Source organism: Ornithodoros turicata, chromosome 2 (genome assembly GCF_037126465.1).
Source record: "Ornithodoros turicata isolate Travis chromosome 2, ASM3712646v1, whole genome shotgun sequence".
In the NCBI taxonomy this organism is placed as follows: Eukaryota; Metazoa; Arthropoda; class Arachnida; order Ixodida; family Argasidae; genus Ornithodoros; species Ornithodoros turicata.
In genome coordinates this window covers 50859454-50871277 of record NC_088202.1, presented here as the reverse complement: position 1 = coordinate 50871277, position 11824 = coordinate 50859454, and the positions used below count along the sequence as shown (strand labels likewise).

The 11824-nt window shown below is 44.3% G+C and overlaps 1 protein-coding gene across 1 annotated transcript; it reads right to left on the bottom strand.

Moving 5' to 3' along the window:
* Window positions 1-1285: 1285 nt before the first annotated feature.
* On the bottom strand, window positions 1286-10908 carry LOC135385386 (uncharacterized). Its single transcript, XM_064614670.1, has 10 exons — window positions 10748-10908; window positions 10394-10440; window positions 6992-7030; window positions 4732-4767; window positions 4472-4580; window positions 2685-2878; window positions 1972-2007; window positions 1844-1879; window positions 1477-1642; window positions 1286-1404 (listed from the first exon to the last, which is right to left on the bottom strand). Exons 1-10 carry the CDS (start codon window positions 10836-10838, stop codon window positions 1388-1390), a joined length of 771 nt encoding a protein of 256 aa, XP_064470740.1. The 5' UTR covers window positions 10839-10908; the 3' UTR covers window positions 1286-1387.
* Window positions 10909-11824: the final 916 nt, after the last annotated feature.

Sequence of the window (11824 nt, the reverse complement as noted above, 5' to 3'; positions counted from 1 at the left end):
TCGACCAATGAGGTTGTTTAATTTTGTTTGGATAGCTCGCATGGTTTGTCTATGGTTTGTCTATGGCTTGTCGTTATCACTTCTTCGATTTCTTTCTCGTCTTCATCTGCATTTTCGAGAATATCTCATGGCCCTCATGTAACCACTGGTGTAATACGATGAAAGGGGGAGCATGCCATTTTGTACACAGTCGTGGAGCAATACATGTTCGTTTCTGCAGAAATTCCGTTTCTGCAAATCTCCAAATGAAGATGTTTCACATTCTAACGAGTGGGCAGACCCACTCGTTAGGCAAACGATCTAATTTGATCGTAACTGGACCGAGAGATTACGCCCCTGTCACTTTAACGAAAAGAGCGCGTCATACACCACGTGCTCGAGCTCCCGAGTGCCTCGCGCCTCGTTAGATGATGAGCCATGTAGGCGATGAAGCCTGTGAGCACGTGAACACATTCGTTAGGCAGACGACACCGTCGGTCGTTACGCGAGCAAGAGATTACGCCTTTGGCCTGTTAACGAAGAAAGTGCGTCACGTGAAACGTGTCACGTGTTCGTGTTAACGAGAGCTCCGCCCCTCGTTGGCTCGCGAACGATGGAAGTGATTAAGCCCCCTGAATGGATGTTCATTTTAATCATTGCAAGTATCACAAAAACTATCTAGAATTTATGTACGTAGCTGTGTGTGTACTTAATTTCCATTTTGTACTTGATCTTCGTTACTTCTTCGTCAATTGTATTGGGAGCTGTGAGGCTGTCAAGTCGCCACGGCGACTTTTTTTTTTTCACAGTTCCCGTCACAAACAAATTTTGGAAATAAAGACATTATTACTATTATTATTAAACGGCACTTACACGTTACGAGATATCGAGTGCACAAGTCGTTAGAACCAAAGCAAGAGTACCTCAGTCAGATGCGAAATACCGGAGCAGGGTCCCCATCTTCAACTTTCCCATAGCGATAAATATCCCCATATTTAGAATTTCGCGCGCTCCAAAGCCGCTTTACTAGGGGCGGGGAAATACATTTATTCCGCCAAAGAATAAAAAAAAAGGGGGAAGCTTGGCTTGGCTTGGCTTTGGTAGTCTCCTCCTTTAGTAGGTAGGCTTCGGTAGGCTAGAGCTCCTGGCGAATCACGGGCCAAAGTGATCCATTTTACGCGCGTCAGGGGATAAGACAAGTTGAAGATCAGACCCCTGGGGACACTCATAGGGGGTGCTCAGCTTTTACTATTCATCTTCATGTCGCATCTACACGCCGATAAAAGGAAGTAACGCTATTCATATAGGCAGTATGAACCATGCAGTTTATTCAGTAGAGCCATTAAAAGGAATCGTAGATGAAGGTCCAGGAGGAAAATAGTGGCTTGGTGGCCGCATCATGTTCAACTTAGCAAGTTTCAGCCGCTAGAAAAGAACCCCCGCCATCTGTTATCTACGATAGTTCACCGTGCACCAGTTATGTGTTGCGTCACTTACGGCAATTTGCGAGCTTGGTAAGGAGTAAAGAAAGCAAGTTTGGTAGGCCTTTGAGAACAGCTCCTGAGCCACCTCCAAGCAGTCTGTAGAGGAAGCTGAAAACTTGACAGAGAAGGGTGTTGACGAGACCCCCAAGGCTCTGGTCTGGCAAGTTCTCCACGACGCACTAACAAATCGCATCAGTTATTAGTTTTGGTTGTGCTTCTATCAGAAATAAAATACGGGGTCTTATATAAGAAGTGCTTTCGTGCGTTCTTATAGCAGATAAGACTGTGGTTTATGTGCGTATATGCTCGTGCTTTATGAACAAACCAAATTGGGTACTGTCAACTATACACTTAATGTGAGAGCTGTGGCGTGTACGTACTATCAATCCATCCACAAGTCCGCTCAGGAGCTTAGGCTGCAAAAGTGTGAAATGATGAACTAATGTAATCTAGAACATTCTTTAAGGAGGAAGGCTCTTAGAGTTAGAGGACCATCAAGGAGTAGTACCTGATCGGAGCAGAGATCGAGCGTCTTCCCCAGGCACTTGTGGTAGAGAAAAGACCGTCAATAAATAACTCCCATTCAAGAAAATGCACTGCTTTAAATGAACTTGCAATGAACCATCGGCTACTATGGAATTTCTAACGCGCGGCAACTTTATTACTGTAGTCTCAAACGTAAAGTTGAAGCGGACTCAGAAATGGATCACATCTTCTGCTAACTGAAGATCTCTCTTCTTCTTCTTTTTTTTTTTTTTTTGTAAAAGTCAGATGCGATTAACGGCCCTGTCTAAGCAGCAGCCGTTGTAATATAAAAGACGTGTACAACCATTTCTATCTCGTTCAGGGATATTCTATAGTCGCACGCAGTTGGCTACTTTTTGATGCTGACACTGAAATAAGGCTACGAGAGATCACCAACACGGGACGGCGGTTTGAACTGTGCAATTTACTTTACAGTCCTGCTACAGTCAAAATTGACGATGTTCTTTGTTGATAGGCAGCTGATAGGCAGAGACGAACGTGTATATAACGCGATGAACAACAATTTATTTGGATGCTTATAGTACCATCCGTTGGTTTCACGTGAATTACAGCCATTCTCTGACTGTTTTGCTCATTACAAGAACGTCGATGCAAATGAGTGCGGGGTGCGTAAATGCAGTATGCAACATGCGTCTCGGCTCCTATATCTAGGTACTGATATAAAAGCGTACTCACCTCACCAGCTTTGAAAACGCTCGGGAGCGTCAGGTTTACACTGTGCTTGTCACATCTAGCGTAGGCGGGAGTAGGAAGAGGGTTGCAGAAATCTGTGAGGATGCGCGCCTCCAATACGTCCGAGCGGCCAACCAAGCCGCCGAGTAACTCTTGAACTTCACAGATACCGGTAAGGTGTGAGAGTAGGTCGTAAACTGCAACGGGAATGAACAGTGTGCTTTTAACCGCGTCCCTGTCGATACGTGGTACATTCCACCAATACCATTTGGCAGGCCAACACGTTTCACAATCATCACAGTTCTTAATGTGAGCATTGTGCTCTAATATCCATATTACAGCACGAGAATGCAATACAACCGAAACAATCGAGGCAAGTAAGCTCGAACCGGAAAACGACAAGACTAGCACGACAAAGAACGGAGTCACAGCTGCGCTGGGAATCGGCAAGTAGAAGGACACGGTTATGGGGGGAAAAAAAGACGGAGTAAGAGAGAGAGAGAGAGAAATTGTGACGACAGCAAGGCACCATGGGATTCCATTTGTCCAAAAATGCGGAACAAACAGGAAGACCTGGTAGATATGGTGCTAAGGGAAAGACAGGAAGACCTGATAGACAAAGGCACACGCTTTGGCTGGAGGGGAGAGGAGGCAACTAGGCTGGGTGCGCTGTTAGTCTCATTCACTTGATGCATTTCATGCGTACAGTGGTTGGAAGTTACCACATCATCTGTGTTGTTGTAGTGTGTTCTGCGTCGCTTCATTTAGAGATAAGGGCGAACAAGTTTTGATTTTGAATTTCGGGAATATAACCTAAAGTTTATTATTAGCGGTGAAACCGTGAATCTTCTTTCTACTATCCATTCTGCCCTGACTCTTACACCATTAGTTCCCTGTATTTTCTGGCGAAACGTAGCGCCAATCGTATAAACTCACAAGAGAAAATAAAAATAAAGCACATTCTACAGGAAGAGTAAGACCCCTCCATCAAAGTGGGCCACCCCCTACCGTACCGTGAGGGCCTCTGGTATGGCATAAACACGCACGAGCTGATGGAGGAACTCCATACATAAAAAGTCAGAATCTCGCCGCTCGGTGCTCAACCAAATCCTCCATACTCATGCTCCCAGCGCGAGTCTCATCGGGTGACAAATGCGGTGCCGCTCTCAACGCCAGTGATTGAATGAAAAAAATGTTCGCGCACTGCGGAAGCTCTCCTTTAAACCATGTTTTATTATGAATGGGTGATGCTTTGGCAAAAAAAAAAAAAAGTACGGTGAAGGAAAGTGTGCCACCAAGGAGCACTGACTCCAGCAGCAGGGTATCCATGGAGCCTGAAAGTAAACCTAGCCAGACTGATGCCACATTTCACTCTATGATATATGTGTGCAACGTTTCAATATTACCGTTACCGTGGAAAGTTGCCAAAGGAATGGTTATTATGCAGGAGCGCGTACATTAGTTCATACTATTCTTCTCGCGGCATTTTCGATATGTTTACCGCGTAATGCTTGGTGCCCTTCATAACACAGGTTGTGCAGAAGAAGGCGCCGTATGTGTAACTTGCAAAATAGTGTATGCCTCGCGATCTATTCAGAAGTAAGGTGTTGCAGGATATCTTCTCTGCTTTTCCAGTTTCTGTTTTTTTTTTTTTTTTTCAATTCCGCGTTACAAATTACTAACCTTATACTAGATCTTAGTCAAAATATCTGCATTGCCTCCTATGAGTATATGTCGAACTCATCTTTTTTGTCAACCAACGTGAGGCAAAAGATGTTCCGTTGGCATACCTCCCAGTTTGTCAAGCAGTGCGGTAACGATGCGGAGTACGGAGAATACGACGTCACGGAGTGTTAATTCCCCGCATTCCAAGAGGTAGAGTAGCCCTTGCAGCACGCACTGAAAGCAAAGAACAGGCAACGACAATCTACTGGTCGTGTCTTACTGCTTAGTGTCTTTTCAGTAGCTTCTGTTCATTAGATATAAGGCGTAACCAGCATGCGTAGTAAGGATGTGTAAAGATGTGTAATCATATGTGAAGATAACCCACCTTCACGAGTAGAAGAGCTTGGTTGACGATGCCGTCCTGTAATAGGCGTCGGTTCAACGTACGTTCAACAGAAATACATTAAGTACAACATTTGGGATTTCAACCAACAAATCAATCAACCAAGGCGTAGATGAATACAACCTCGTCAAGCACACACACAAGATTTCGTTTGCTGGTGCGGACATTTGGTTGTGTATTATGCGGACATTTATGTACTCCCGCCTCCTAGCCGCATCCTAGGCTAATTCGCTGACAACAGCAGCTGTCAGCGATCTTAAACCTTACGACCACAATAATAGCGTATTGTCGCTCTTAATTCGATTCAGTGGTGTGACATAATTTAAATATAGTCCTTGTCGGAACTGGTGATGTGAGGAACCTGTCAAAGTTGGAATTCCAAAAAATTCAGGAGATTCGAATTTTTATAATTTGGAAAATTGCAGAGGTTCGACTTTATTGCCCTCGACGCTTGCTTTCCGGAAGCAGAGTCACAAAACAACATATTTTGTGACACCAGAGGTCACCATGTGTGGGTTGCTGTCTGTGTTATGATTCTGCCTCAGGCTCAGTTTCGGTAGTTGTCGTATGTCTCTTGGATCTCTCATGTGAACCAGTCGCAAAGCCTCGAGAGTATGAAAGCCACTTTAGATAATGGGCGTCCCCTTTCGAGCTCGTGTCGTGCGGCGGAAAGATGACGTTGCAGAAACAGACAACGCTTATAATTTCGTGTAGATTCACAGCAATCTAGCTTACTGCAGGCGAATATGGTTTAAAATTTCAAAGTTAGTCCAACTATCGGTTCCACTGTACACTTCGTGTTTGCGAATAGTTCGCAGGAACCGTAATTGCGGAGAGGACTCGTAAGAGCGTGCTGTTAAAGCGTTAAAGAAAGTTTGTCCAGCATGCATGCCATGTGGGACTCGGTTTCTGCTAGTTATCTCTACAAAATAAATATGAAAACAAGCCGCCTTTACTGCCGTCCGCTGCCGTACTTCGTGCTCAGCATACAGTTCACAGATATTGAACAAGTTATTGTAGTCTTCGTTGTGAAACTAGGGATTTATGCTCGTTATGTGACCGTGAGAGGAAGTCTACAGACAAATCACATTGTACAGGATAATATATCGACATTAGCCTCATTTGTCTTTGTTCAATAGCACAGATCCCACATTATGAAAGTGAATTGCAAACATCGAAGAGCGTCATTTCCTGGTTTTGGTGCAATTGAGTTCTTCTCCAGCTGAGGTTTCACTTGAAATTTGAAAGTGACAAAATGAAGCCCTATATTCGCCTCTCCAACTACCTATAGAGGCTCTCGCGTCGTCCTCAAGATGGCGGAGAAAAGAATGATTGCCGATGAATAAATCGCCCTGCTTCGTGCCTCCTTCCACAAGACACGCTTCAAAACTTGTACACTTCTACAAATCACATAACTCGCGCGTGGTTTCCTGCTGTCTTCGTTGTTCAGGTCGCTCCTGTGGTAGAATCTTTTTCCCTTTCCTTCTTCCCCTTCTCGACATCGAATATGCTTCTCCGCAGTGGTTCTGCACTGCGGAACTGAGCAGTGCTGTTACTGTTTGAGTTCTGTAAGCCGGGAAGCTCCATCGCACAGGAAGGGAAGTTGCGGCAGTTTCGGGTCAGCGCGAAATATACCTGTCGTCTGCATCATTGATTGAGTACTTCTGCTGGGGTCTGCTGTGTGGCGAGCAGCCAGCTGGAGAGGCGAATACCTTCTTCGATCCAGGAATTGGCGCGTTGCCAATCACAAATGTCGCAAGTCGCGTGCAAGTACGAGACGTAAACATTGTGGGGAGAACTATTATTGCGAAAACTAGACTTCCATACATGGGATGCACTACGTTGGAACTGTGTTCTGTTTGGGTACTGTGTTTGTTTGCGCGTGTGTCGTTCTGTGCATCTCTATTCAGACTTAGTTCCTTCGTAATTTGCAGGCTTCTTAACCTGCGCATTCTTTTGAAGAAAAAACAGCGTGTGTCTGTGGGGGCTAGACGTATTTATACGAGACACAGAATAGTTTCTTGTCAACATTGGAAGACGAGCGCACGTGAGAGCACCGTTATGCCACAGAACCTACTTGAATTTACCTCACCACACAACTCCTGCAACCACAAAATAGTTTAGGCATGGTTGCGTTGAATCATTTTGGGGGATTCATTCCATCCCATGTCATCACCACTTTTCCATCATTTATTGTTGTTGTTAGTTTGGACGACTGCATAGACGGCAGGCGCTGACTTACCGAATGGCTGACGCACGTGTTGAACTTGCCCGCGAGACACTGCAGAAAGAGATAACATACTGTAACATCTCATAATAAAGCTGTGGCGAATATAAAAGAAAGAAGCAACAGCTAACTGATGTATAAAATCTGCAAATACAAAAAGGGATAGAGACGTAAAACTACACTAATATGATTAGATTTTCTCTAGACAACTGTTGGGTTCGGCTAGATTATAACGAAGTCCAGACACACCAAGATTGTCGTGGCCGGTTATTTATTCAGAACCATAAGCACGGGGAGGGAGTGTTGCAAAACGTTAGGGGAGTGGCGGATGTCGTTCAGTTACCTTGCAACATGATTATATATAATTTCTGAAACTTATTGACGAAAAATTGTATTTGGTAAAAATAGTGGTATTGATTTGACGTAAGTATACAGCTGGGAGTTGTGACCTTTCAAGGGATAGTCTGCTGTTGACATATCAGATCGTATATTTTGTTGCTGGAAAGGGCAGTACAGTTCCTACTTTATCAAGTTTCTGCGCCACTTTGCGTGAAATTGTATGGTGTAATTTAGTACCGGCACCGCAAAGTCGTGGAAAACATGCGATTTGAAATTCCCGAGCGTCGAGACGTATGCGCGGCTTCATGTAACAACTGTGACGCTGCGATGGCGTTCCTAGACATCGAGCGGCCAGGCTAGGCCAACACCACCTATATAGAGAAAACTGCTTACTCGTCGACGTGACGTAACAAATAAGAGCTAGACAAATTATGATCGTGTTTAAATGGCTGGAGCCAAACACCAACGTGCTTTGGTCCCATATTTTACTCAAGAGTGGCTTTCTGCAAAGCGTGTTGCATTTTTAGTCTCTAGGCTCAAATTTGCGGAGTTTGCTGCAATCATTTGCGAGTCCTTGAATTCGTAGAACGGCGAAATGAGGTAGAAGACGAATTCTGACTTTATGTGTCCACGCTGTGAAGGCGGGAAAGAGGCATTTAGCATGTGTTCTGTACCTATGTGGCGTGGCTCGATGAGGCAGTGGCAGTGGCATTCTGTTGTCAGGCATCTTCGCCTTCGGTTCGTGCTGAGGCGAGTACGCGAGGAGGAAAACCGCTTGCTTCCACGTGACCCCCAACGTTATCGTCATGCAACGTCACCGGAGAGAATGAGAGGCTCTCTGGTTTTCTCCTCACAGAGCGTGTACCTTCCTGGCAGACTTGTACAGTAACTTTAGTAAAGTATTTAAGTTACGTATCTTAAATATTTGTGCTGGTAACCTGATATCTTGCAAATACTTTCAGAAGTCAGTTAATCCAACCATGCCGACAGTAAATTCTGTAATTTTTGTAGAACGCATTCGCATCTGTAGAGTGCCTGTGGAGTATTAGGGATAGCTAGTGATGTTTATAATACGCGGCAGGCTATCGGATAGTAATGTCTTTCGAGCACAAGAGGTTTTTGGTAACGCAATTTTGATCTTCACGCTCTTCATATTTCTTTGATAGCGAATTCCAACTGTGACGTCAAATGATCTTGAAAGTAACGAGTTACTCTTCAGAGTGTTGATTACTTCATCTTAAATACCTCGCATGATTGGGTATTTAGACGTTTTCTCAGTTACATTTTTGCTCGGTACTTCGTAACTTAACATAAATACGTTTTGTGATTACCTTGTACAAGCCTGCTCCATGGCTCTTGCGGTAAAATACGCATAATTTTTAAAAATACGATTCCCAGCGAGAGGTCTTATAGGGGATTCGTGTACAGGCCCACGTTCCTGCCACGTAGATACATTTATTTTAATTAGATTACGGGAGTGAACAATCCCCTCAAATGTTCTATTCTTACTCATACGTATGTTTCGTTGCTTCAGCTACAACTACGCCACTCTGGTTGAACTGCGCTGTTTATGCACATGCTTAAATGGGTGGTTCCTAAAAAGTTTCATTCCGAGTCACTGTTTGTAGGCGTATTCTTATCGTCTTTCCCACCAACTGTATACTTGTATAGTGCATCGTTAGAGAAGACTCGCAAGACGTTGGACTGTCCTTATAGTCTACGAAACCGTTCCTGAGAGAACGACGACTTTGTTCCCTCTTCAGTCTCATCCCATTTACTCCTTCTGTGGAGTTCGTTTTTTTTTTTCACACGTACTTCTGTATGACTGCTCGTTTGGTTACACGGAGTCTGTACTTTTTGGAACCCTTTTCGCTTGTGGTGAATTAGGGGAGCATCTTTGCTAGAGCAAGAGCGTGGCATATGCTGTCCAGGAACGCAGTAAAATACTCAAACTGAACTAGTTCAAACCACAATCCTCGATGGCCAAGTGCAGTTAGCATTTGTATGCACTATGTGGTACCCATGTGCCCTATGTGACCAAAATTTGCCGCAAGCGATTGACATATAAACTCACCGCACTTAAAACGCTTTTGGCACCAATGCGAATTTTCTTACTATATAGTTGAGTTTCTTTAGCAGCGTTGACCGTGAGCGTCGTGAGTGTGCGCAAGGGAAGTAGCCTAATGCATTCGTACGTGCCACATCAGGAGCGTTTCATTTTTATATTTGTAATTCCGTGTTAGCGCCGCGAAGCAACTGTGGCTATGAGCGGCGTACAGACATGGACAGATGGAGAGAGGACAGCAGGAAGCAATGGGGGACAGGGGGGTTAGCATACGTCAGGGAGAACTGTGCCGACATTCGTCAGGAAAGTCATCGGAAAACCCAGGGAAAACCTCAGACAGCACAGCCGGTGGTAGGATTCGAACCCACCACCTCCCAGTCTCGGCGTGAAAATCCTAACCACTATGCCATGGGAGCTGGTGAGCGTTTTATATTTTTAAGCATTGTGTGGATCTGTGCATAGCATAATACCGCATCTATATTACTGCCTATCGTTATAGATATCTACGACCTCACCGCCTGCCGATTTCGGATCCGTATGTTTATTAAACCAGGAGGGTGTTCAAGAAGAAAAAAAAAGTATTAAGAATTGTTGGTGGGTAAGGTGTACACTACAAATCCCAAGCGGAATCAGGCTCGGCTGAGGGCTGCGTAAATTTGGTTGGGGATGACCAGTTTCCTCAGGCGCGCTTTCCTCCGCGAGGCACGTTAAATACGGTGTGCAGAGAACTCTCATGTGATCGACGTTAACCCACATACCCGTCATAGTTGTTAAGCTAATAGTCATTTTGTAAATAATAAAGACAATCAAATACAATCAAATATCAAAATTCGAACGAATGCATATAGATAATGGCGGAACACTTCTTATGCTGGTTTTGATCATGTAGCGTTCACATTTTATTTTATTTTATTTTATGATGGGTTTCAGCCGTTTCGCTAAGCCATGAAGATGATCATTCAATCATTCACGTTAAAAACTAAGAAAAATGCACATAACAGTCTCCAACTTACCGTTCCTAGTCCGAACACGTTTGGAATGACAACCTTAATACAGGAGGCTGTAATGAAAACGTGTATTAGTAAATCTGTTAGGGCGATGTGTACCGAAATAAATAAATGAAATAATAGACGGAAGTAGACTATCTTGTGGCTTCTAAACTGAAATAGTTCTGAGCGCCTGAAGTACAGAACATCGCTGCTAAAAGCTGGATTCAACAACAGGTCACTTCATTCGCGAGTAGCTATATATGTAACATAAGGAAGTTTTGTATACGTGGACAAAAAATACAAAACTGCTCCTAGTTAGTTTAAACACCTAGTTTACGTCATAGCAAAAAAGAACTGGTGGTGGTGGCAGTTGCTTACTGTCATTCGTCGGACGAGGATCACAGCATTCGCCGTACGGCAATGCGTACAGCGCTGCGACGAGGCCCAGTACGAAATAGATAAGACTCATAGCGACTTGAATAGCTTGAACTTGGGCGACTTCGTTGCTCTTGTTCAAGATGTGTTTGACCACGTAACATTTCGCCCTTAAATATACAGGGCCCCACGGGAAAAGGTAAGGGCAATTCCTATACACCTGTACAGGTGCAAGGGTGACTTATTGGAGCAATATTTCTTGCAACACCAAGGAATAGCTGCCTGTGACAACTTAGTCGATTACACTCGCGTGAATTATCTCCTTCGATGGCATTACGTGCTAATTTGATTCCAGCCGACAGGCGCCGAGAAGCCTTAATCAGGATGCGCAGGCTTCGCCAGTACAACGTGATGATTTACCTTCATTACATGTGGTGTCGGTCTGAATAATGTGTCTGGAATGGAACGAGTTGTGTCTGCTCTGGGTGCTGCATTGTTGTTGTTAAATGAATATCCGTCTGATGAGGAAATGCCGACCAACCGCGAACGCAATGCAATTCAATTAAATTCAGCCACGTGCGCATCGCGCTCCGTCGCTTCGTCGCCGCGCTGTTGTTCATGTGCGTGCACATATGTTGCTCCCAAGGTTACATGTTCAAGTGTATTCACGGTGTACCTGTAGAAAACAGCCTACGTCAGTCTTAATACGAAGGTAGCCTCGGGCATAACGAGATTTCTTTGATCAAAGTGACGCGATGATACGATAGCTGAGATTTTTAGCATGGTGAACTGTTTTCCTAAATGAGATGGCACCGACGCCTGTTTCTTTTTTATGACATTGCTAGTGTTGTTCATAAGTATAAAGTTAAAAAAAAGTTTCTGTCATCATCGTTATTGCTTCCCCTTTCGACACATTACCAATAAAGCTCAGTTTGACACTTGCCAGCATCCAGAATGTAGCAAGCAATAGTAGCAACGACTTTGGAGTGAAGACGTTTGATCAGTTGTGTGAGCCAGGAGTCTTGACACGGTTATCTCAATCCCCGTTTATCCACCTAACTATTGAGAGGCTGAACAATG